The sequence below is a fragment of the Propithecus coquereli genome, unplaced genomic scaffold (genome assembly GCF_000956105.1).
Source record: "Propithecus coquereli isolate 6110/MARCELLA unplaced genomic scaffold, Pcoq_1.0 Scaffold232, whole genome shotgun sequence".
Taxonomy (NCBI): Eukaryota; Metazoa; Chordata; class Mammalia; order Primates; family Indriidae; genus Propithecus; species Propithecus coquereli.
In genome coordinates, this window is record NW_012147864.1 from 1,039,836 (window position 1) to 1,067,232 (window position 27,397).

A 27,397-nucleotide genomic window follows, 5' to 3' on the forward strand; every position below is an offset into this window, starting at 1 on the left:
TTTTGCGTCAGTAGAAAACAGGGTTGAGGGGAATTGGGGGCCAATTGCACATGTCTGTATGAACCAGGCCTTTTCTTAGCAATCTCTGTGCCTCTCCACACATCTGTCGACAGTACAGAAGCCCCTAGAAGACATGGCCAAGGGCATTTACCAAGTTGTTTTTTGTACTAGGGACAGCACTAAAGTCTAGGACATTGAAATATATTTACGAACTTAACAAGGCATGCTTGTTTTTAAAACATATTCAAAAGGACCACTCCAGAGCAACCAATGGCTTTGGTGACCTGAATCTTTTCTATGGGAATAAATATATACATTTCTATGGGAAATAAACACTTCTCTGGGAAAACTTAGTCTGGCCAGTTTTCTCAGATTGTATTCCAGCGGTACCTGCATCAGGACCGCTATGGCTAATTCTCTGAAATGCAAGAACCAGGGCTCCCTCCAGACCTGAAAATCAAATCTCTGAGTATAAGTCCTGGTGATCCGAACTTTTAAAAACTTCCTAATGGATTTGTATGTGTGCGACAGCTTTTAAGTCTTCGGTCACACAGAAGGATACCAAAACAAAACAAAACTGGCTGGCTGAGAGCCAGAGCAGGGAGGGATATTTCCTCACTGTAAACTCTTTTCTCCCTTTTGAATTCTGAATCTTTTTGTGAACAAAACTTAAAAGAGTGAGCACCATTTTGATATTTGCAACCCCAGCATCAGGCAGAGCATCTGGCAAATAGGAGGCTAATCATAAAAATATCTGTGGATTTGAACTGAGCACCACGGTCATGAAAGGCATCGTTTATAATAAATAACACACATTTTTTACATCCCTGTTCCTTCTCCCCTCCCCCGACCTTCTAAAAAGAAAGAGAGTAGTTTCTGTCTTGTCAACGGCTTTCGCACCAGGACCCATGTTTTGTTCCTTCTGAGAACATGCATCCCCCATACCTGGAACTTAATAGTACAGGGTTGATGCTGACAAGTACAGGTAAAACTTCTCATATTTTTCTCTTAGTTACACTTTCATGAATAGCATCTATTTCATTTCTCATAAATAGTAGTATATGCAGTATTTAGCATTTACCTTTTCCCTTTTACGGAAAAAAATTCACAGATAAGTATCTTGTTATACATATATATGTCTGTCAAGCTAGAAGGAATATTTTTCAATTGTTAATCAAATATACTTTGTGTCTCTGGCAGAGTTTTCAAATCAATTTGAGTTTTAAGCAGCTTGTTAGTCATTTTGGTAACAACTAATTACTCATAGTGTGTCTATAGCACAAAATTTTTAATAAGTGCAATTATAACTTCATTTGACATTTTCCTTCTCACTGGAATCGCTGAGTATAATAAAAATCATTTTTGACCCATTCTATCTTTTAAAAAAAACAAACCAAAAATAAAACCTCAGTTCTGAAACACTCCTAAAATTATAAAAGTACAATCTTTAGGAAAAGATGAATATCTACTTTCCCTGAACTGGTGGTAGCCTTTTCAAGCTTGTTTGTTTGTTTGTTTCTATGCTGAACAGAAATTGTAGGCAGGTGAGGAATTTCCAAGAAGTGAAGTGATGTTATGAATTCATAGGTTAGAACACAGGTAAGGAATAAATGCTGTTTGGGAAGCAAGCTAAGTTGTTGACCAAAACATTCTTGTTATGTATCTGTTCTCGCCAGTCCTGTTGCTTATTGTGCATACCTTCCCCACTAAAAAAGAAAACTTGGAGACATTACATGTTCAGCAAAAGATATGCAATATTCCATGTCTGGAGAGAATATTGTGATTCATTAAATATAGTATAAAATGAAATTGAAGTGTTTACTACTCTGACAAATTATACTGCCTTTATGGCCTTGTATTTCTTTAGGAGCACAAAACAAATCCCAGGCTTGAGTCCAAAGTCTAAAAGGGTCAGAAGGGTGATATGCATTACAACAGTATCACTTTGAAACAGTCCCTTGACTCGTGGTGCACTTTGCATTATGATAAAGTGGGAATACAAAAATAGATTGAAAACCTGGGAAATGTTCCATGCTTGGAGGCTAAGTAGCTTTTCTTTTATAGGACTAAGTTCAACACCTTGTAAGTATCCCCTTAATTCTTGCAAATCAGGTTCAATTTCATCAATGCACTGTCATTAAGTAGCTCATAACTCATTTTGGTTTGCCTCTGTCTTTATCAGAGTAGCATTTTTTTTTTTTACTTTCTATAGTCATACAGCTAGAAAAGTAGCTCTCTGTCTTGTTACAAAACAAAATGTGTTCTGAGATTAAAAAGTGAATTCAAAGGGAGTTCAAATGTATTAGTATCATGAAGTCATGTAGTATCTTTAAGTTTCCCATTTTCTGTCCAATGCAGATATTATTCAAGTGAAATGTGACACCTGTAGATGTATTGATATATCTCTCATAAAAATAAAGCAAGAAATTTGAACTAGTGGCTAATCAGGTTAAAAATACATTTATTTTTTAACTTGTATTAAAAAAATTGTTTAAGAGAAGGGCAACTTGGAATTATCATTTTGTTATCTGTTATTCAGCTACACTGAAAAATGTGGCTTACAAAACAAATGAGTAAACACTGCCTCTCACAGACATTGGAAAAGAACTTTCAAATTTAAAAATGATTTTCATAAGTTTCTCAGTTGCCTAACATTTTATAAATTTTGAAGGAGAAAAAGAGGGAATTTAAAAAGTCACAGAATTAAAGCTACTACCAAAAAAAAAGAAGGTTAAATTTTGAAAGTCTCACTTTTCAGAAACACCCAAAATGGTAAAAGTCTTACTTAACAATTCCACAGCCACATCAGTCTGCAGGTACAGATAGCTCTTTAAAATCACCCTTAAAGTATTTTGCTTGCAAAAGTTCTAAGATTTAATATATGACCAGGCAGAGTGAATAGAGACACAATGGAATATTCTTGATCGCAGGTGAAGCTTTTCATGTGAAAGCCTGCAAGATTTGCTCTATAGAATGTAGGATACTATTATTTCTTCTTATTCATAGTTCTAGTTACATTTTTTCTTATTTGTCATATCATATCTTAATATAAACTTTTTCTCTCATCTCTGCCACTTCACCTCAATGAATCTTCTTGAATATTTCTTTCAGTTTCTTAATGAACGACCTATTATATTCATTATCGTGACAGTAACAATAACCATTATTACTATTCATTCACATGACATTATATATTTTGGGAAAGTACTGTTATCACGAGTTATTTTTAGGATCTTTATAGCAGCATAAATGTCACAGTAGTTTTCGTTGACATAAAAATCTCATGATCTTGTGCAGAATTCTTTCCCTTTGTCAACAACTAATCAACAATATTATTTGCATTCTCTTAAAGCAGTAGCATTAAAAAACCCATTCTACATCCACATCCTAGATCAATTTAATCAAATCTACAGAATTCAAATTTATTTTATAAAAAGTTCCCTACATTTGCTGTGATTTTTTTTTCAATACATGGATTCAATCTAGGTCAGCTGCTTCCACCGGAAGAGTCAATTTTATCTAGCCAAGCATTGAACATTTTTCTTAAAGAGGTATTTTATACTGCGAATAATGGACCAAAGAATATGAAAAAGGACTTGAGAGTGTTATTGATGGAAAAAATAGTTATTTTAGTAAAACTCAGGCATCAGCCTGTTGTCATTATAGCCTCTAAGAAATGCAAATTAGAGGACAGTCAGTTGATGCTAATAACAATTCATTGATTTCTTATACTCCTTAATTTGAAGTTCTACGGTATAAACCAAATTAAGTAGACTGAAATTAAAAAATCCCAATATCCTGGAATCCTGCTTCAAATGATTAATAGTCCAAATATCATGAGGCCATTAGATGTTGACATCTAGGATATATCATTCAAGTACCAACATGGGTATATGGCAGCTATTAGATGTTGAACTCATTTTTGTTATGAAATATATTAAATTTAAGAAAAAATGCTCATCAAGTCTTGCTGACAAAAAAATCAGTATGCATTAATATAATGAGAGTTTTGGAGACGTCCAAAATCCAAAAGCATGCCATGAATTGAAACCCTGTGCAAAAACTAAAGGAAAAAGACTAGCATTGCTGTGATTACACTGCCCTCTAGTGTTAAAATAACTGGCGTTTACACTGAACTTCATTTCCCTTTTTCAGATCAGCATTTTCATGACCCATTTGTCCAACTATGGGAATGATCGACTGGGATTATACACATTTGTGAATCTGGCCAACTTTGTGCAGAGCTGGACCAACCTGCGACTTCAGACTCTGCCTCCAGTGGAACTGGCTCATAAGTATTTTGAGCTATTTCCTGATCAGAAAGACCCTCTCTGGCAGGTAAGATTGGTTCGATAATTGGTATAAATAATTAAATACAGAAACCTATTTTATATTTCTGGGACATAATCCAAATCTGAAAAGTAAAGCCATCTGAGATAAAGCTGTACATTTTTAAAATGTTAGTAGATTTGAGACAGGACTTCTTCTGAATTGTAGTCTTATATTATTGCTATATATTATAGAGCCAAATTCTCTGTTCTCTTGCACCTTAGAAATTTTTGCATTTTGAAAGCTCAGTGAGGGATACAGTGAGAGTAACTTTCAATCGGGAGTGAGACCAATTTCAGATGACAACAGGCTGAAAGAGTAGAAGGTGGCAAATGGGCAGGTGGCCAGCTGAGTGGCCTTGAACATATATCCCTGTGTCTCTGATGGCTCTGAGAAGAGTTCAGAACTGACATCTGCCTTCTGAAACATGAGGTACACCAGCAGCCACAGAATGGGGGCAGCTTTCAAAAGTATCAATTGGGTTACTTTGGACATGGCAGTAAGCATTTCGTGGGAAAATCACTGAGCTTCCTAAGAGAAAATACCACACTAATATGAGATATTCACACTGTTCTAGAAGTAACTCAGATTTCAAAGCATAGACTCATATATCATAGAACTGCAGGAAACTACTTTGAATTTCAATTGTCAGCTCCCTGATCTGTGGAAACTAACAATTTTAGCCAACAGTTACATAGCGCTTACTATGTGTCAGACTGGGCACTTGACATGTGTTATCTCATTTACTCCTCACAACTACCCTATGTGGTAGGTACAGTTATTATTTGCATTTTACAGATGAAGAAACTGAGGTACAGAAAGGCTGAGTCAATTATGCAAGGTCACACAGCTAGTGTGTCACAGAGTAAAATCGGTTCTAGGCCCATCTGGCTCCAGAGGCTATGCTCTTAATCCCTGTTCTAGATGCTACTAGAGTTACAGCCGGAGCTGCTGCTAAAACAGTAACAATCTTCAGCAGTAGAACTCAGTAAATTTCACAGATTGAAGTCGTGGTAAGCTCTGAACTGTACAGTCACTTCACCCAGCTTTGAGCTGTGTGCTAATTACCTCCCGAGCACAGACAGCTCCGAGAAGAAACGTGGCTGCACATCTAGCAGGTGAAGGTTGGTGGTTTTAGACCTGTGACTGCATGTCACTTTTCAGTTATTATAAGAAGCGTCTTTTCATCTTAACCACGACAAAACATCACCATATGTTAGCTACTGAAAAGATGACGGAACTTTCCTGCTAATTTGACACCTTATTTTTAAACTGAAATCATCATTATTTCAGGTGACAAGTTTATGATTTTTTTCCAGAACAGCAGCCAAAAAGAACACCCCCACTTTAGTCGCAACATCTGCTGCTTATTAAAAATAAGCAGGTTTATTAACTTCACATTTCTACAGTAGTAATTGAATAGAAGTAAAAAATGTTCCTGTTTGCCTGCCCGTTCCTGAAATAATATTAAAGGATACTTTAATTCTTCCCTCTTTTCCATGTAATACTTACTTTGCAGTTAAAACAAAGGATGTTCTAGATACGTCTTGCACAGTGGGTGTTGGTGTGAGATATTATAGACTGAAAGCAGAATCCCCTAAAGTAGTAATTCACCTTTATTTTTACCCTTTTGCTAAAATTAAGCACTTTTTAGCATCATACTCTATAAAGTTACATTTTTAGATATACATTTAGGGACCTTTGAAGGCAGCCGAAAGGAATATGCTGTCTCTTTGGTATTATTATGGTCAGATTTCTTTCCCTTTGAAGCACAGCAGGAAAGCTCAAGTTTACTTAGAATAAAAATATGACACCTTATATTTCAGTTATTTATTGAATACTGAGGATGTATCTTCTTTTAGATTAGCAGGAAGCATAGTCTCTGCCCCACAAACTCACTATTAAAGAAAAAAAAAGGAAAAAATTAAGACATAGAAACTGCCAGTAGCAAATATGTATAAAATATAGCAAAGTATACGTATAAAACTCTCAGTGCTATGAGGCTGTTTACCCGAAGTGGAAATATCTCCCCTCCTCCACCTGCTCAGCAGACTCTCAACTTCTGAATAGAAAGGAGTTATTCAGAGCTTTTGTGATGCCACTATAGGGTTTTCATTCTTAAAAAAAAAAGTCTCATTTTTTACCTTGTTGTTTCCTAGAATATCAGTTAAAGACAGAAATTGGAAAAGCTTGAGCACACAGTGGACACACACACAAATATATCTCTGTATTCTTCTCCCACTTAGAATCCTTGTGATGATAAACGCCACAGAGACATTTGGTCTAAAGAAAAAACCTGTGATCGTTTACCAAAATTCTTGGTAATAGGACCTCAGAAAACTGGTGAGAACTTTTTGTGTTATGATTAACCAAACAGTGTAAAAATCTTGATGAATAGACAATGAGTTTTTGTCACAATGAGTTCATAAACTTCCTATAAGTGTTGATGAATGAATAACATGCTTTTCTCGGACATAATCTTGATTTAGCTCAATAATGTACTTAAATGCTTGTCAAAGTATTTTTTAAAGTGAAAAGAATTAAATAGATGTCACATAGTTTGAATATCCAGCAGCCAGTTGGGTAGCACATGTTATTTTGTTTCCAAAGATCTTTTTTTCCTAAATGAATTTCGTCTGTGTATTTTTTAATTGAATTTTTAAATATTTTCTTTTTTTAATTGACACATAATTGAACATATTTATAGGTTTCATAGTGATGTTTCAATACATATAATGTAAAGTGATCAGATCAGAATAATGAACATATTCATCATCTAAACATTTATTATTTCTTTGTGTTAGGAAGATTCAGTATCCTTCTAGTGATTTGAAACTATATATTATTGTTAACCATAGTCATCTTACAGTTGTCTAGAACACTAGAACTTGTTCCTCCTATCTAGCTGTAATTTTGTATCCTTTAACAAATTCCTCCCTATCCCTTTTTCCCCCCTTGCCCTTCTCAGCCTCTAGTATCTTCTGTTTTACTTTTTACTTCTGTGAGATCAACTTTTTTTTTTTTTTTACCTTCCACATATGAATGAGAACATGTGGTGTTTAGCTTTCTGTGCCCAGCTTATTTACTTAATATAATGAGCTTTGGTTCCATCCATGTTGCCATGAATGACAGGATTTCATTCTTTTTTCTGGCTGAATAGTATTGCAGTGTGTATATGTACCACAGTTTCTTTACCCATTCATCTGTTGTTAGACACCAGGTTGATTCCATACCTTGGCTATCGTAAATAGTGCTACAATAAACATGGGAGTGCAAATGTCTTTTTGATATACTACTGATTTCTTTTCTTTTGAATAAATGCCCAGTAGTGGGATTTCTGGATCATATGGTAGTTCCATTTGTAATTTTCTGAGGAACCTCCATACTGTTCTCCCTAGTGGCTATACTAGTTTACATTCCCACCAATGTAAACACATTCCCATTTCTCCATATCCTCACCAGAATTTGTCATTTTTTGTCTTTTTGATAATAGCCATCCTAAATGGGATGAGATGATACCTCATTGTGGTTTTGATTTGCATTTCCCTGATGATTAGTGATGTTGAGCATTTTTTCATATATTTGTTGGCCATTTGTATGTCTTTTTTTGAGAAATGTCTGTTCAGATCATTGGCCCATTTTGCAATTGGATTGTCTGGTTTTTTGCTGTTGAGATGTTTCAGTTCCTTGCATATTCTGGATATTAGTCCTCTGTTAGGTGAGTGGTTTGCACATATTTCCTCCTCTTCTGTAGGTTGTCTTTTCAGTCTGTTGATTGCTTCCTTTGCTGGGCAGAAGCTTTTTAGTTTGACATAATACCATTTATTTTTGCTTTTGTTGCCTGTGCTTTTGAGGTCTTATTCATAAAATCTTTTCCCAGACCAATGTCTTAAAGCATTTCCCCTGTTCCCCTGTGTTTTCTTCTAGTAGTTTTATAGTTTTGGGTCTCATATTTAGGGCTTTGATCCATTCTGAATTGATTTTTTAATGTAGGCATATGTTGCTATAAACTTACCTTTACTGCTGCTTTTGCTGTGTCCCATAGGTTTTAGTATGTTTCTATTTTCATTTGTTTTAAGGAATTTTTAAATTTTCTTCTTAATTTCTTCATTGACTTACTGATCGTTCAGAAGAATATTGTTTAATTTCCATGTATTTGTATAGTTTCTGAAGTTCCTATTGGTTTCTAGTTTTATTTCCTTGTAGTCAAATAATACACTTGATATGAGTTTTTTTAATTTTTTGAGACTTGTTTTGTGTCCTAACATCAATCCTGGAGAATATTCCATGTGCTGTTGAAAAAAAATGTGTATTCCACAGCTGTTGGGTGAAATGTTCAATAAATGTGTGTTAGGTCCATTTGGTCTATGGTGCAGTTTAAATCCAATATTTCTTTTTTAATTTTATGCCTAGATGATCTGAATGCTGAGAGTGGGGTCTTGAAGTCCCCAACTATTATTGTATTGGGTCTGTCTCTTTCTTTAGATCTAATAACATTTGCTTTATATATCCAGCTGCTCCAGTGTTGAGTGCACATATATTTGCAATTGTTATATTCTCTTGCTCAATTTATCCCTTCATTATTATATAATGTCCTTCTTTGTTTTTTACAGCTTTTCACTTGAAGTCTGTTTTGTCTAAGTGTAGCTACTCCTGCTCGCTTTGGTTTTCAAAGTGTGGAATATCTTTTTCCATACTTTCACTTTCAGTGCATGTGTGTCTTTAAAATTGAGATGAGTTTCTTGTAGGCAGCATATAGTTAGGTTTTTATCCATTCAGCCAGTCGATATCTTACATGGGGAATTTAATACATTTACATTCAGAGTTATTATTGATAGGTGAGGATTTACTCCTGTCATTTTATTGATTGTTTTCTGGTTGTTTTGTACATCCTATGTTCCTTACTCCTCTCTTACTGTTTATTTTTGCAGTTGAGTGGTTTTCTGTAGTAATAAGATTTGATTCCTTTCTCTTTCTCCTTTGAGTATCAGCCTTACCAGTGAGTTTTATAGTTTTATATGCTTTCATGATCCTTGTTATTGTCTTTTTTCTTCCAGATGTAAGACTCCCTTGAGTGTTTCTTGTAAGTTTGGTTTAATGGAGATGTATTCCCTTAGTTTTTGCTTGTCTGTGAAAGATTTTATTTCTCCTTCATTTCTGAGGGATAGATTTTTTAGGTATAATATTCCTGGTTGACAGGTTGTTTTTTTTTTTCTTTTTCTTTGAGTACCTTGAATATATCATCACATTCTCTCCAAACCTGTAAGGTTTCTACTGAGAAATCCACTGTTAGTCTAATGTGTATTCCCTTATACATTACTTGACACTTTTCTCTTGTTGATTTTAGAATTCTTTCTTTGTCTTTGACTTTTGACAATTTGACTATAAAATGCCACAAAGAGGTCTTGTTTGTGTTGAATCTATTTGGGGTTCTTTGAGCTTCCTGTACCTGGATGTCCATCTTTCTTCCAAGACTTAGGAAATTTTCTGCTATTATGTCATTAAATATATTTTCTACATCTTTGTCCTTTTCTTCTCCTTCTGGAATGCCCATGACATGAATATTTGTTTTCTTAATGGTATCCCATAAATCCTGTAGGCTTTCTTCATTCTTTTACATTCTTTTTTCTTTTTTGTTATTTCAGAAGACCTGTCTTCAAGTACAGAAATTCTCTCTACTGCTTGATCTAGTTTAGTCTGTTGTTCAAGTTCTCAGTTGTATTTTTTATTTCATTCATTGAATTCTTCACCTCTAGCATTTTTTTAGTTTTTTTTTTTATATTTATCTATCTCTGTTGAATTTCTCATTTATATTATGAATTGTTCCCCTGATTTTATTGAGTTGTCTATCTGTATTCTTTTGCATCTCACTGAGTTTCCTTAAAAATATTATTTGGAATTCTTTTTCTGCTATCTCATGTATTTCCTTATGATTAGGATCCGTTACTGGAGAATTACTGTTTTCCTTTGGTGGTGTCACATTTCCTTGCTTTTTCACATTTTATGTGTTCCTATGTTGATTTCTATGCATCTGCTGGAGAAGTCACCTCTTCCAATTTTATGGAGTAGGTTTTATAGGGAAGGACTTCTTTTTAGGTTTTGGTTTGGTGGGGTGCATTGACTTTGGTTCTAAGTGCATGCAGTAGTTTCTGTGTAGTTTCTTCAGCTGTAATCCACATTAGTGATGTTTGCAAGTGTCTCAGTGGCTTAGGCTAAGAGAGTTTATGGTGGTAGTGGTGTGACTTTGCCAGGGGTGGGCTTGGTGGCCTGTTTCTCAGGTTGGGGTGCATGTGTGCACATGATGTGTCAGCCAACTTGGGGGATAGCTTGCTAGGGTTGGAGCCACAGGGCTTTACTCTGCCCAGGAGCATGAGCACACAGTTGCTCAGCCAGCCTGGGGGCATGGCCCTTTGCTGTCATCCCCCCACCCCTTGCCCCATGCCTAGCCATAGGCAACCACTTTTTGCCACTGTAATTTTGCCTTTTCTAGAACTTCATGTAAATGGAAGGATATAGTATGTAATCTTTTGTGTTTGACTTCTTTGACTTAGCACAATACTTTTGAGATTCATCCATGCTGTTGTGTATATCAATATTTTATGAAATTGATTTTTTTAATTAGACGAAAATATCTTCTCATATCAGTTATATGAGAATCAAATAGCTTCATTTTAACTATAGTTTTGTCAAGAGTATTTTTCTGGATAGTTTTGCAGATTTCTTGTTGTCTGGATATTCAAATATTTTTGCATGTTGAGACTGAAAAAAATATAAAAACTGAAGCTTTATTGGATGGTTATTTAAATGTGTATCTGTGATTATGTAGTCGAATTACCACTGAAAAAATATACATATAGGATGGTTTATATATAGATAAAGACAGAATTCAGAAACCACAGCTTAACAATTTTTTGACCACTGGTAACTTACATTATGCCTTTTACTGACTATGCAAAGCAATTATATTACATCCATCTTTTATTTTTGTCTAATTAATTCTGGTCATGAAAACTTATTAGCCAGCCTGAGCAACATAGCAAGACCCCACCTCTACAAAGAATAGAAAAATTAGCCAGGCGTAGTGGCGCATTCATGTGGTCCCAGCTACTTGGGAGGCTGAAGCAGGAGGATTGCTTGAGCCCAGCCCAGGAGTTTGAGGTTGCAGCAAGCTAGGATGATGCCACTGCATGCTAGCCTGGGCGACAGAGTGAGACCCTGTCTCAAAAAAAGGGGGGCCTATTAAAAGCAAACAATACAATTTAATGCAATTCTTAAAAATAAAATTCAGAAAAGAATGTTTTCAGTTGATCTAAAAAAGGAATTAATCTGTTTTCTTTTGTCACATTGTAATAGTCATGCTTCTTATCCCACAAAGATTTAGTCTTTTCGGTTAAAAAAACTGCCTTTTGCATTTTTTGAATTATATCTCAATTATATACTTAATATATTTATTATAATTCTAAATTATATCTTAATAAAGTTACTATTTTTTGAAGTGTCTTTGAAATATTCCAATATGGCACTAATTAGGTACCTTCACATAGATAATCTCACTTGACCCTCATAAAACCCTGATAGCTAAGTATTTTCTTCCCCACTAAACAGATGCAAAAACTAAGACTCAGGTTAAATAATTTTTGTTCAAATTCACACAGCTGGTATCAGAAATAAAACTCTTGATCCTAGAATTTACCAAATTAGACTCCAAAGAACATGCTCTTTCTAGTTTACTGTGGATTTCAAGTACTAGAACATGATGTTTCACATTTCTTCTAAGACAGTGATTCTCAAAGGATGGTAATCAAACCAGCAGTTTAAGCATTACCAGAGAAGTAACTTGTTAGAAGTGCAGATTCTTAGGTCATTAGCATAGAGCTGCTGAATGAGAAATTCTGGGATAGAGCCCAGCTGTCTTTTAACAAGCCCTCCAGATGTGCTAAAGTTTGAGGACCACTGTTGTAAGTCAAGCTTGTGAAGAACATTTTTACTTTGTATATCATAGATTACTACGTTTCATTCCCTATAGTAATCTATGATTGTAGATAAAGTGTTCGTTGTTTAGCTCAGATGTCATCTAGGAACAGGGCCTCTTTCATTTTTTAGACAATATTGCTGTTGACAGAGTTACTTTAACTATTTCTCTATTGTGTAGGTATGGTAGATTTAATCATGATACTAAAGAAAGCTTATCAGAGATATAAGAAAATTCAAAACTTTGTACAAATGGCAACACAATATTATTATAAGCAGAATTAGAATAATAGTTTCTCCAAGTGAGAGAAATAGTATAAGGCCACGTGTGATCACTATTGCTAGCTATTGATCTGGAATGCAATTAACAGGTCCTGCTCCGCAGACTGTATAATAGTGTAAATTACATCAGAGCAGAGAGGTAGAAACCAGAGGGTGTATTTCTCTCTTAGGAGTACTGAATACAAAGAAATATTTTTATATTATGATCTTATAAACACAGTCACAGTTGCAAGTGCATGGTTAAGTCTTTAACAAACCGAACCCAAACTGCCTTACTTTTTCTTGTAGCAGTCTGACTAAACTGCACCCTTTACTCTCCTAATTTAGGTTTATAAAACACTAATTTTATAGTTTCTGACGTTGCTCGCTTTTTAAAAAAAAAATCACAACTTTACTCCCAAATAGTCACAGATCTATATGAGTACCTGTGATATGCCATTCTCTTTTCAATAAAATGCAAATTTTATTAAGTATGTCACTACAGAAGGGCACCACTTTTTTTCAAATTTAGCAATTTAAAGTTTTTTACTACCTTTTATAAGCATGTGAGTACATTCACACTTAAGCAGACTTGTTGAAAGATTAAATTCTGTCTTGAGTTTAATTGGCTTCCTTAGGCCTCATGAAGAACTTTATAGGAAAACCCAAGTCTCCATTTGGTAATGTAATATATGAAACAATGATACATTTCATTTATATAGGACTTCATTAATGTCAAAATGTCTTCAGGTACATTATGTCTTTTTATCCTCAGAGAAATCCTACAAAATAAGCAAGGCAGGTGATTTTCCATTAGGAGAGCGGAGATAAAAGCCAAAGTCACAGACCGCAGCAGCGATTGAGCTGAGACCAACAGCGCGTTCTCTCCATCCCCACAGTGGGCCTCTCCTCCTCACACCACACTGTCTCCCCGTTGTAGAATCTGCTGCTTTTAGAAAGCTGGTTATCTATTCAGTTTAATTCAAGGAGTGCTTATAATGAATCTGATTGGATCATTGTAATATTTAATGTATTAATGACTTTGAAGTGCTAATAGCAGGAAACTGTTTTTATTTAATTAATTTCTAAACCTCTGTTGTCTTTTCAGGTACCACTGCTCTGTACTTGTTCCTGGTTATGCATCCTTCCATCCTTAGTAACTCCCCCAGCCCAAAAACCTTTGAGGAGGTACAGTTCTTTAATAGAAATAACTACCACAGGGGGATTGATTGGTAAGATGGGTTATTAGTATAAATCTAAAAGTCTATGTACTGTGCACAGTATAAACTTAGCACTAATATTTAGTAACATATAAGTTTGTAACCACAAATGTAAGTTACCCTCTGTGCCTTGGAAATTGACTGAATAACATGAAAGAGCTCAGAAATTACTTAAACTTTTCTCAGGTTATGAAGGGACTTCTTGACTCAAGAGGCCCACATGTAATTTCAACTGGCATTTATTATCTTTGTCGGTAATTACAGATATGAAGTCAGAAAAATAGGATAGTACCCAGGAATTTCATTCTTCTCTACTCATAAGAAAACATTTTCATATCTTTCTCTTCTCATGCACTTTTCATTAAGTGATGTCATAGCCCACATATATATAATTTTCTATTTTACTTTGATATAAAAGAAAAAACTAAGTAAATAGAACTAGAAATGTGTGTATATTTTATGAATAATGAAAGCTATAAAAAATCTATCAATATACAAAATTTAACTTTTTTCCTCTGAATTGAAATTAGAAATATATCAACCATCTGAAGAAAACAGTTAAAAAGTAAAAATGTCAGATATACACAAAATATAATAATGTAGAAATAGACGGTACAAACTAACATGTTAATCATAAATGTATCTAGAGGTCTTGCTATTAAGGTGTAATACTGGACAGAGAGTGGTATAAAAGTGGAATGCTTATATAATTCTAGAGCATAAACATAAACATTTTGCATGTATTTTAGCATAAAGAATCATATGTGTTAACCTCTGTTGTCAAATTGCATGATCTCAATTTTATAAGTATCGACTCCCTCAGAAGTTGCTTGTGAATAGTCAAAATGGAAAGATAAAGAAATGGATTGAATATGAATCAAGTATAAATTGAGCACCTACTAGGATTTACGTATATTCTAATTGTTATATATTTCACTGCCACTTCTTCAGTACAGGGTTTGACATTGATTGTGTGGTGCTGAATAACAGCTGGGAAAATCAAGAAACTATCAACTATTTCAGCTGCTATTTGCCCACTGACTCAAATGAATATGCTGGTGTAATATATAGTAGAATAAAATGATGTGAACATTAGGACTAAATGGAGTGATTAAAAACTACTTTGCAAGTAAACAGGAATGCAATACTCAGATTCCCTGGGACTTAAGAATAACTGTGGTAATCATTTTTTATCAAATTTCTCAAAAAAATTTTTTGATCATCATGTGTATAGGCACTGTAATAAAGGGTCTTTAGCTGTTTACAAGATGATATAAATAAAGTATAAAGAGCAATAAAATATTTTAAATATAACTCACTAAAAACACCCCAAATACAAATATTTTTGATTGACAAATTATATGTTTATAAAAGGCAGTTAACACAGATAAAAAATAATAGTAACTGCAATGTCAATCTGTAGCAATAACCGTAGGTTTACTTTCAATGACCTCAATGTTAACCCAACCCAGTCCTCAGACTCGCCTCGCCTCTCCCCGAGGCATAAGCACCTCAGCTGTCCCTCTGGGGCCCTGGTGCCGCAAGACTGAGGATTATGTGTCCCAGAGTCCCAGGGTCATTTGAAGAATTAACCCAGACATGATCAGTTAATCTAACTGCATGGATCTGCTTTTTTGGAGAACCAGATAAAACCAGCAGTCTAAGCACAGGCTTAGGGCACAAGCAGTGTAGGGCAGATGAAAATTAGAAAACTTTATCTGTGACAAAATAGTCAACATTTGCAATCAGAAGATCTAAGGAAAATGCCTGACTGACACATACATGTAAGTTTTCTGTTTTATGGTTTGGTCTTTTTTCTTTTTTTTTTTTTAAGAGACAAGGTCTCACTGTGTCACCCAGGCTGGAGTGCAGTGGCACAATCATAGCTCAGTGCAGCCTCAGGATCCCTGGGCCTCCCAAGTAGCTGGGACTACAGGCACACGCCATCCCACCCGCTAATTTTTTTCTTTTTTTCTTTTTTTCTTTTTTTTTTTTTTTTGGCTAGAGTGCAGTGGTGTCATCATAGCTCGCTCCTGCCTCAAACTCCTAGACTCCAGAGTAGCTGGGACTACAGGTGTTTTTCTTTTTTTCTTTTTAATTTTTTTTTTTTTTTTAAGAGTCGAGGTCTCGCTGTGTTTCCCAGGCTGGTCTCAAACTCCTGGCCTCAATTGACCCTTCCACTTCAGCCTTCCAAAGTGCTGAGATCACAGATGTGAGCTGCCACTCCAGCCTGGTCTTATTATTTTTAATTACAGAAGTAGTGGAGGTTTGGAGTGGCATGTGGAGAGCCACAAAATCCTGTTAGCATCCTGTTTGTATGTCACATCACACAAAAAGGATAAAATCCCGTTAGTTGAAGAGGGTGGCACAAAATGTAAGAATCCCTACAAGTTATATTTTTATAGTCTCTCTGAAAAAGCCCTTTTCCTCTGAAAGGCATCCCTTCGTGCTTCAGAAATATCTATTATCATGCGCTATGTTAGTTATGTTTGACAACTTTTATAAAAGCGGAACATTAAACAAAATCCCCCACTTCAGCTCTTGAGCCCACAGGTGTCCCTGCATTTACCCCGCTGGTGATTTGAATTTTCACTTAAGGATGCAGGACCTGACCTTGGGATTGTATACCTGGAAATATGTATATACTTTTTAGACTTTTCTTACAATTATTCTAAAGAAGGACATAAGTGATTCTATATGAAAAAAAATTAAGCAAATAGGCTATATTTATACCAGATATGTTCTGTGCTTTGACACTATGTGGTTAGACAGAATATCACCACAACACATTAGTGGGAATGAAATTATTCTGCTTGTGATGAACCAAAAATGTTTTGTCTAAATCCTCTTAAGATGTCTTTGAACTGAACATATGTTAATAATTGTTTTGATCAAATTTTCTTTTCCAATACTTACATTTTTCTCTGTACAGTATTTCTACATTTAGATACATTTTATATAGTTAGGCTGCTTATTGCTGCAGTTTGATCACTCTGTGTCTGCATTTTTGTTATTTCTGTATATTTTTCCTGATATTAAGCAAAACATAATGTATTTAGAAAAACATCTTCAAAATGCATTATTAGCGTTCTGGATACAAATGCCCTAAGGAAAAGGTTTTTTTGTTTAGGAGACAAATGAATTTGTGGGACGCCTTTAACATCTTCAGTCACCAGGATATGAGTATAAACCAGAGTCTTATTTTGAGAAAAGTATTCCTCTTCTAGGTATATGGATTTCTTCCCAGTCCCATCTAATGTCACCACTGACTTCTTGTTTGAGAAGAGCGCCAATTACTTCCACTCAGAGGAAGCCCCTAAAAGAGCAGCTTCTCTGGTTCCCAAAGCCAAGATCATCACCATTCTCATTGACCCTTCGGACCGGGCATACTCCTGGTACCAGGTAAGGAAAATCCAGGTAGAATCCAACAGGTAGTAGGGGACTATGGACAGTGGAGGATCGCTTTTAGCAACAGTCACCACCTCAGGTTTTAACAAAAGAGGAGATTTGCTAGTTGTTTGATATTTACAGAAAAATGGATACATTTTCTTTATTTTCATGGAGAAATTTTCTCCATTAATTTTTTGTTCATTTTTAATCAATTTAATAAAATTTGTTAATGGAATTAAGAAATTAAAGCATAAAAAATGTGCATATATATCTATGTTTCTATACATCTGCATTTTGAAAGTAAATGTTATAATAATTTAAAATAATTATTTTTCATCTAATACATGTGTATTCTATAAAGGGCCAGATGGCAAAAATGTCAGGCTGTGTGGGTTATATGGTCTCTGTTGCAACTCTACCTTTATATTTTGAAAGAAGCCATAGATAATAAGTAAATGAACGAACATGGCTGTGTTCCAATAAAACTGTATTCACAAAAACAGGTGGTAGGCCACAGATTGCTGACCCTGGCTATAACAGAGTTTAAATAGCTGTTTTGTATTTAAACAAAAAGAAAAAACTCAGTGACAAAGCAAATGTAAGAGTTCTTCACCTCTGAAAGCCCAACCTGTCTACACCTGTTCTAAGCCTCCTTCTCATCTCATTGCCATCGTTTCTGATGTTGATTAAAAGCTAGCGCTGTTACGATCACTTAGAAATAATTTAACAGACTCTAGTAATAATACTTATATATCAAATACATTTTACTTTAATATATCATTAAAAATGATAGCTAGGAAAAAAAGTTAAAACCTGTCCCAGTGATATTTTAACCACCAAATGGAACAGTTCAATAAAAAGCAGCCAAAATTATACATAAAAGTATAACAAAATTAACAGAGTCAGTGTTTTTAGTTCTAGGACCCTTAGTTATCATTTCTCAGTTTTTTAATTTAAAAAACACTCTTACTGTTCATGTGTTCATCTGTTCATAAATAATTTAAATGACTACCATGTGCCAAATATTAAGTGTGATTTGAAAATAAACTGGTAAATGCGGATGCTACACCTGAGACTGCTTTCAGTCTAATTGGAGAAATATGTCTAAATAAGCATATAAATTAGAAAGCGATGCGTGGTGGACAGACTCATTCAGAGTGATAAAGACCAGCTGGGGAGAGGCAGCCTTCCTAACTGGCTGCCCCAGAGGAGCCCAAACACCAGAACCACTGGGCATTTCCCTGGAGAAGGGAAGGATTTGTAAGGGGAAAAATTTAGGTAAAATTAAAATGAAGAAGTGTTTTGATAGGTGCAAGGCAGAGCTGTGTGTAAAGGAGGTATCAGCAGGTCAGGGCTGAAAAACAGACTAAGGGTCCTATTTCCTTGGAAATTTTAAAATTAAGATACATGTGGAATGTCATGTACGAAAATCCCTCATCTGAAATCTGCAAGTGGGTTGGATATAAGGCTGCTTCTCGGGTTAAAGTGACCCATGTAGCTCACACCCTCCAGGCAAGAGCAGGATGTTCCATTCTCACTACTAATGACTTTAAACAGCTAAGTCCTTGACAGTTATGATGTTAGAGAATAAACTTTCTCAGCACTGAGTCCTTTTGTTATTTAACAAAAGCAGTCTTTTCCAGGTTCACAAGAGGAGGAACAGATTGTCAGGAAAGGTCATACAAAGCAGATGAAATCTTAGAGAGGCATACTGATAATAATCTGCATAATATGATGTTAGAGACACCCTCCAAAGCTAAGATCCAGAGAATTCCACAATTCCATACTAATCATTCGTGTAAAACCTGGAACCATCTTTTAAATCAAAATATACAGCAAATTGCAAATTGACTGATTTGATTTTGCACCTTTTACCTTTTCCACCAGGTGTCTGGAGAAAAAAAGAAATAAACTTTAATTGACTCAAAGGAAGAAGAAAATTGGAGCTTGGCAACGACTTAGCCCCTGAAAAATAGAGAATTTACAGAAAAAGAAGGTTTTAAGGCTGCAAGCTAACAAAACGTCCTAAATATTACCGACAGATCACAGTGGCAAAACGTAGGCTTTAATGAAATCTAGTAGAGTCTGTAGTACAGTAATTTGACTCTCAATTGTAGAAAATTTGCTATTCAACCAAATGTAGTAAACATCCACAAACCCACCACTAAGCCTGAATATTTATTGGTCAATTTAAGGAAAAGGTGATTTCCTCGAGCCCATGGGCCTGAGCATGTGCCATTATGAAACACTTTCCTATTTGGACTGCTGCTTTCTGCATTTTCTGCACAATAAATGACTGATTCACCGCAAAGGTTACCACTAAATAAAATAATCTTGGCTTTCAGATGCTAGGTAATGTACGATAAAAGCTGCGGATTTCAGATAACGTACATGTCAGAGTTTTTAGTAGCTTCTCCACTTAAAATAGCTGATAGGGCTTTTCTAATCTAAAACTGCATTACCAGATGGAGCAGAACTAGCAGTGTGCTTGTGTATCATGGATATTCACTGGACGTGATAAATGGTTTGCTTATGGGCTACAGAGGGGACATTAATACAGCTTTGAAAAGTTTCCTTTCAGAATAAAAGATACACCCTAAGGAAACAACTCAGTAATGTTGGCTAAGGAATCCTATCAATAAGAATTCAACTTCTACCAAATAAGTTCTCAAAAATTTATTCTGATCAGGGTCATAATTTTAAATCCTGATGCTGCAAGCAAACATTTTCATCCTTTATTAATTTTAAAATAAATAACTCTTCAGCAGGGAGGCAGTCTTTTCTTTAACTTGGAGACGTGTCATGGAGATTGATTTTTAATTATTTATGCCTGTGGTTCAGGTTGTTTAATTACCCACCTTTTCATCATAGCATCAGCGATCACATGAAGACCCCGCAGCTCTAAAGTTTAGCTTCTACGAAGTGATCTCAGCTGGGCCCCACGCACCTTCAGAGCTGAGAGCCCTGCAGAAGCGGTGCTTGGTTCCGGGCTGGTATGCCAGCCACATCGAGAGATGGCTTGTCTATTTCCCCCCCTTTCAGGTAAGGAGCAATAATAATTTACATCATGTGACAGTCTCGTTAATTTGATGACTTTGCCTCAAGGATAAAGTCTTTATTTATTAAAACATTACTAGCTTTTACTCTTTCGTTGTAAAAAATGAAACTGTGGCAGTGGTAGAAAATTGTTTAATTTTCTAAGAGTATTTGGGATGATTCTCCCTGCTCTGGTTTCTAGTGCATACCTTTCCTGATTGTAAAGAGCTTCAAAAGCCTTAGATCCCTGATTCTTATTCTGAGATGAATATAGCTTGAAAGAGAACCTCTTAACCAAACAAGACAAATGTTGTTTTGCTTAATTAAAGTACCATTATTTCCCTTTTAAACCACCTCGTCTTATATTCGTCTCAGTTTTTTTGCTTTTCTCTTTGCCTGGTATTGACCTAGATCACAAAACCAACCCATAACTGGACTGCTTATGCAATCCAGTGACGTCAGACACGGGGTGTACTGTGCGTCTAGAACCATGCTGCCCAGTATTATGGCCACTACCACATATGACTATTAAATAAAATTAAAAATTCAGTTCCTCGATTGCATTAGCCCCATTTCAAATGCTGCATAGCCCCACGTTAAACCCGGCAGCTGTAGAGCATGTCCGTGACCATAGAAGGCCCTGTGGAACAGTGCTGTCTGCACTAAAGAGAAATAGTGGAGCAGAGGCGCAGGCGGGAGCTGCACTGCAGGCTCTGTGGCCTTCCGTCGTGGTCTCTGCCGCAGCGTCTTGCTGGGTCCAGCTTCGCTAGAGTAACAAGCACATTCTCCCCGCAGCTTCTTGAGGAATTCTGTCCGTGTTCAGGTCGTCTGGGAGTCTTACCTTCTTCTGCATGTGATTATCAGAGTATTTCTTCAGACCTTACAGTGCTGCTCCCGAGTGGGACTGCGGAGGGCGCGTCCTCTGATGTGTCGCACCTGGGCTGACTGCGCCCTTCTTTCCACAGTGCTGCTTCCCAGCTTGGGTGATGGAATCCTTGCTTTGTTCTTAAACTCGGTTTCCATTTGTGATTTCATGTCACATTTCTAAGCTTTCTTGGTCCCCTCAACTGCCTTTTTTGTTTCATAATGTTTACAGGACTTGTCAGATTACAAAACATGAATGCACTTAATTGGCATGATTTATTTCTTGTTCCGGGTTGTGAGTGAGGATGACCTATTTCCGTCTAACGACGCGTGCAAATCCCCCCAGGACAGCGTCTCTCACTGAATAAGTTCAGAGTGCAGAAATTGTTCGTTATACAGTTAACATGTCTTTTTCAATGTGCATTGGGGTTTTTTTTTATTTCTTTGGTAATTTAGTTGCTGATTATTGATGGGCAACAGCTAAGAACTGATCCTGCTACAGTGATGGATGAAGTACAGAAGTTTCTAGGAGTCTCTCCTCATTATAATTACTCGGAAGCTTTAACGTAAGTTTATATTCTGATTAGTTTATTGAAATTTTAGGAGAGAACTTATTTTAGAGAAATTGTAGTTTGGTGTTGCAGTTTTTAGGGTTAGCTTTTCTTCATATGCTGATTATTTTTCGGTTTGACATTAACCGCTTGGGAAAGAACATTTCAACAATGTGCCAAAGAAATGGCCTAAATTCTCTGTTGATCCCTAATTGTGCAAAGATGTAAGTGTATTATACGATGAAAAAAAAACCAAAATAATTGTGCAGAAATTTCCCTTGAAAGGAAATTGAGAAACAAAACAGTTGTGAATCTTTAACAACTAACCTTAAAAGAGGAAGTAGGAACAGGTGGTTAACCTGGGAGTTTAGGAACTCACTCTTCTTTGTGCAATTTTCAGAAACAGTGTCATACAGCAAAAAATAGCCCACTAGGTGACTGAGTGGCAGAGACGTATGTGCTCTTAAACACACTTGCAGTTTTTGCTTCTCTGTCTTTACCCACCACAAGTGTACCCAGTCACCGCTCCTCGAGAGGCCTCGGCATTTGGCACTCGTTTGGTTTGTTGGTTTGTTTGTGTGGTTTTCGCTGGTTTCCTCTGATTTTCTTTGGCAGCTGACTCCCTAGGGCTGGGACCAGCAGGGAGAGGCTCGAGGGGGACTAGGGTCCAAAGAGGCGCACTCGGGCCTCGCACACCACGCGCCTCTCTTCCTCCCCCTAGCTCTGACTCCAGGCTTCATTTAGTATTTTTAAAGAAGACCTCCGTCTTACTCTGTCCATTTATAATGGTTGGCAGTCAGATTTATGAAGGTTGTGTGTATTCCTAGGACAACTGGAAGATACTGACTTGAATGGGGCCACACACCTGACTCTCACTATAAAAATTTTTTTTAATCTCAGGCTTATGGGCTGAGCCTTGAAACTTGTAGTTTCCATTGTAGTTTTTAGTATAAAACTCAGTTCCATAGATCAACTGGTTTTCCCTTTTTTTAATATTCTTTATCCTATTTCAATTTAGAAAGTGAGAGGCAGGTTTCCTTTACCTGTAAGCATCCCTTAAGTAAAGATTGGCAGAAAAACATCAAATACTACTTACGTCTCATGCAAATCATACGTAGAGGCACGTGAGAGGGACACTTTGGTTTAGAGGACAAGGGAGTAGGCGGAACTCTGCAGTTTTCACTTCCTTCCTGAGAGTCATTCGCTTTGCTGTTATTAACTTTCCGAGCCCGTGTTTTCTGTGCTGAGTGCTGCAAGGATTTCCAGAGCTTGGTTCAAGCACTAACAGACACACTAGCCTTAGGTGTTTAACATTCAACTTAACCTTAAAGAAAGCTGAACGATTTTAGTTTGCAGTTAGAAATTCAAGTCTACACTCTGTTTTATATCTTTCTAAGTATCCCTGAGAAAAGAAAGCTTTTATTTTCTAAACAGTTTTCTACTTCAAGTTGGCTTATCTTTGGATCTTTTTTATCGAGTGTAGAGCAAAGCATTGTATTTCAGAAAAAAGAGGTACAGTATTCTATAAAGACATAATCTGTTTTTCTTATGGAGTGGTCCTTGACCTGCGTGCAGTGTGTCCCCTCTGCACCCAGCTCGGCAGCAAGCTCTCATTCGTCTCCACTGCTGAGAAAAGGCGGTGTAAACTTCAGAGAATATCAAAGCAACATGCTACATACAAAGAACTGTGGGTCACTTTGCACCTGGGATGTATCAAATTACCCATTATATGATTCTCTGACCTGGCTGGGGGCTCAGTGGGGGAAGTAGCAAGATAAGATGTGTGTAGTTTCTGGGCCAGCAGGGCTGCCCACGTGCTCACTGTACTGGTAGAGATAATGCATTTCCATTCAGTTTCTTTTACACTTTCCTGTCAATCTTATCAGTTGGCCTGACACACCTTGTAAAACCCGGCAGGGCACATGTTGTAGGATATTTGGAAGTTTCATGTGATTGTCTCAGGTCTAGATTGATCTTCCTTCACCGCATCCCCTTTGCAGTTATTTATCTGAACCCTGACCTCACAATTTAGTTACTCTTGTTAGAGTAACGATACTTTCTGTAGCGCTTTGGAAATACTGGAAATGATTAGAGGTACAAGTATATCCTCAGAAATGCCACGTATACCAGTTGGCAGGAGATCCTTTGTGTACTTTGTTATTACTTCTTATTTTCCTGCTAGTGATAGTGAAGACTGTCTGGGGCTTAAAAATAATTTTTTTTTCATTTAAAATTCTCTAAGGATGTACTAAACTGCAAACCAGTATGAATTCTCAGCTAACCACATAAATTCAGTGCTTTGCACACAGAATAAATAAATGAAGCAAGGTCTATACAAAGGTTTTACTATGCAATCTTGGCATGAAAGAGTACTCCAATTTAAGAGGTCTCTAAACTGATTATCTTCAGTGTAGCAAATTCCATTATCAAACTATTTTCAAGAAGAATGGCAATGAGCCTCCATTGTTAAGAGTATTGTTTATTCCTTTCCACGATTGCTATAGAAAGTGTTAGCGACTTCCAGTGGATAGTCTAGGTCTTATGATATGTCTTACTATGACTTAGTATTGTCATTATGGGTTTTAAATGACATATTTAGTATGTTTGTAAAAATCTGATTTTCTCAGTGATGATAGGTGTGATTGAAATAAGTAATAGAAGCTTAATACAATGGGAACTTTTTCATTCAGTCAAGTAAACTAGCATTTTTACCAATCTTGTTCACCATGACCTTAATCCCTAAAATTGTAAATAGGATTGATACACTGATACTACTTTAGCTTTCATGTTATGTGTTTTGTAAGTGTTTCGAAGCTATCATTTAAGATAAAGCAAGATAAGCTCAATTCCATGATAAGCATTATTTATTTGTATAGACTAAAATGAAAATATAAACTTTCAATTTTGCCATGAATATATATATTCTTAATTATATCTAGCCATCAATGACCATGACAGAAGTCTTCATGTTTAGAAATACTAAACATTTAGAAATACCTGAACTAGGCATCTTTATTTCTCAATTAACCTATTTGTTAAGATGAATGAAACTAGAGTGTGTTATATGAATTTTCAATACTAATTTACTTTGAAAACTTAAATAAATGGGCAATGAAAATTTGAAAGCCAGGGGTTGAATATAGTTTTTCTGCTTGCTTGTTTTGTTTTGTGTTCATAAGACTTAGTTAAGTCATAAAGGACTGAAGCTGCTTCAAAATTCAGAAGGACTCCCAATTGTTTCTAATATCACTTACCTGGCAACCAAATTTATGTTGCCCTGGAATTCTTTCCCAACCCACTGTAGATGAGTTTGAGTAAAAATGTGCCATATTAAAAAAATTTAGCAAAATATAGTAGCCATAGTAACTAAAATCTCTTGGTTCTCTGGATGACTTATGAAAGAACACCTAGAAATGCTAAGTAGTACAAAGGAGAAAAAAGTCTACTCCAATTTCTGTGACAAATTCTTTAAAGTGGTGGTAACATTTCAAATTATATATGTTCTAAGTATTATATATATGTGTGTGTGTGTATATACATACGTGTACATATGTATATACACACACCTATTACTTCATGAAAACACCAGGTAATAGGTATAATTAGCTCCATTTTTCAGATGAAAAAACTGAGGCTTAGGAAAGTTAAGCCAAAAGTCACTCAGCAAGTAAGTTGAGGAGGCAGAATTTTGAAACTCAAGCTGTGCAAAATGCCTTTCACGATTTCATCACCACACTTGCTCTCCAGGCTTCCCCACTGCTGGCATAAACAAGGTACCATTAAGATGGCAAAACTGTGTTGATAGTTTAGGTGCATACTTTGATTAATTGTACTGCTTCTTGTTTGAGATATACTAAACTACACTTTTGATTCGAAATCAAGACATTTCATATTTAATGACCTAATATCTACAGCAAGGTGTATTAGGAAAAATAATAGCTGGTCTGAATTCTGAATTTTGATCACTTGAATACTTAAAATGAGTCAGAATTCAATTGTAGAAACTACTGATAGCAAAATGTTATTGAAAACTATTACATCAATAGCAGACTTCCAGAAATACTGTATTACAGTTTCCCCAAAGCTTTCACGTATAGATTATCTAAATAATACAATATTAATGCTCTCCTTGTACCTCTGATTATGGAACTAATCTACTCAGTTGCCTTACTGATTCAAACAAAAATATAAACAACATGAAGACACAACATGTTATGTCCTGACCTCCTACAGTCGCATTAATAATGATGAAGAACAGAGTTTGCCTAAGTGGAAAGTTATTACTTTATTGTCTCTAATACACAAAGTAGTCAAAGGCAGAAATCTAGGTTTGCATTCTCTTCATAGGACTATAGTTATGAACTCTACAAGATTAGCTGTGGTTTCTCTTTTCATTTTCTTAAGTGTCTGTAGAAGAGCAAAATTTTAAATTTTGATGAATTTAAAAGTACCATTATTTTTCTTTTATGGTTAGTTCATCCTAAGAAATCTTTGCCTAACTCAAGGTCACAAAAATTTTCTATGTCTTTTTCCCTATGTTTTCTCCCAGAATTTTTATATGCAGCATGAGGTAAGGGTCAATGTTTACTTTTTCCATATAGATATCCAATTTTTCTTGTGCAATCTGTATGAAAAACTAATCCTTTCCCATTGAATTACCTGGGCTCCTATTTTTTGAAAATCAGTTGACCATGCAAGTGTTAGGTCTATTTATGCACTCTTTATTTTGTTCCATTGATCCATTGGTCCATTGATGCCAGTACCACATTGCCTTGATTATGGTAGCATTACAGAAAATCTTGAAATCAAATAGTATAAGATCTCCAACTTTGCTCTTTGTTTTCAAATTTAGGACCTTCTCTAGGTCCTTTAAATTTCCATACACATTTTCGAATCATTTTTAATTTCTACTAAAGAAAGAGTCCACTAGAGTTTTGATTGGGATCACACTGAATCTATAGATAGATTTGGAGAGAGTTGATATTCTACAAATATTTAGTCTTCTGATAGATTTGATAGACTTAAAGGTATAGGTGGGTTTTGGTTACATGGATGAATTGTATAGAAGTGATGTCTGGTTTTTTAGTGTACCCATCCCCGAATAGTGCACATTGCACCTGATAGGTAGTTTTTCTTCCCTCACCCCCTCCTTGCATTCTCCCCCCTTCTCAGTCCCCAGTGTCCATTGCACCAGTCTGTATACCTGCATACCTTGTGGCTTAGCTCCCACTTGTAAGTGAGAACATGTGGTATTGGGTTTTCCATTCCTGTGTTGAGAAGTAGCATTCTGAGAATTAGTGACCCTAAGTGATAATTTTTTCTAATGGAGAAGAAAATATGGCAATAGAGTTATTGAATAACAAAAGCAATGTGAAAGAATTATCATTTCTTGTTGTTTTTTGTTTTGTTTTTGGGGTCTCGCTTTGTTGCCCAGGCTGGTGTCAAACTCCTGCCCTCAAGCAGTCCTCCCTTTTTGGCCTCCCAAAGTGCTAGGATTACAGGCATGAGCCACTGCACCCAGGAAGAATTATCATTTCTGACGATTACTTTCACTTTTATATCTAAGCGTGGAAATAACTGCTTTATTTATAATACAAAACAGACCTAGAGACCAGTGAAAAAGAAAAGGCCCTGACTCTAGAAGCAGGAGGCTTAGACTTGAGTTATGACCTGAATACTGGAAAGTATATAGTCTAAGATAAATAAACCTTGACATTTTCTTCCTTTTCCTTTTTTATTCAACTAATATGTGATAAATGTTTACAATGGGCAAAC

The 27,397-nt window shown here is 35.8% G+C and overlaps 1 protein-coding gene across 1 annotated transcript in view; it reads left to right on the top strand.

Annotated features, from left to right (window-relative positions):
• Positions 1 to 27,397, top strand: part of NDST3 (N-deacetylase/N-sulfotransferase (heparan glucosaminyl) 3) — a 163,548-nt gene that overhangs the window by 133,857 nt on the left and 2,294 nt on the right. The window contains exons 6-12 of the mRNA XM_012645372.1: positions 4,156 to 4,338; positions 6,576 to 6,672; positions 13,670 to 13,793; positions 17,009 to 17,183; positions 20,043 to 20,213; positions 21,528 to 21,637; positions 26,633 to 26,649. Coding sequence (XP_012500826.1) covers positions 4,156 to 4,338; positions 6,576 to 6,672; positions 13,670 to 13,793; positions 17,009 to 17,183; positions 20,043 to 20,213; positions 21,528 to 21,637; positions 26,633 to 26,649 — 877 coding nt within the window. The remainder of the gene's footprint in view (positions 1 to 4,155; positions 4,339 to 6,575; positions 6,673 to 13,669; positions 13,794 to 17,008; positions 17,184 to 20,042; positions 20,214 to 21,527; positions 21,638 to 26,632; positions 26,650 to 27,397) is intronic.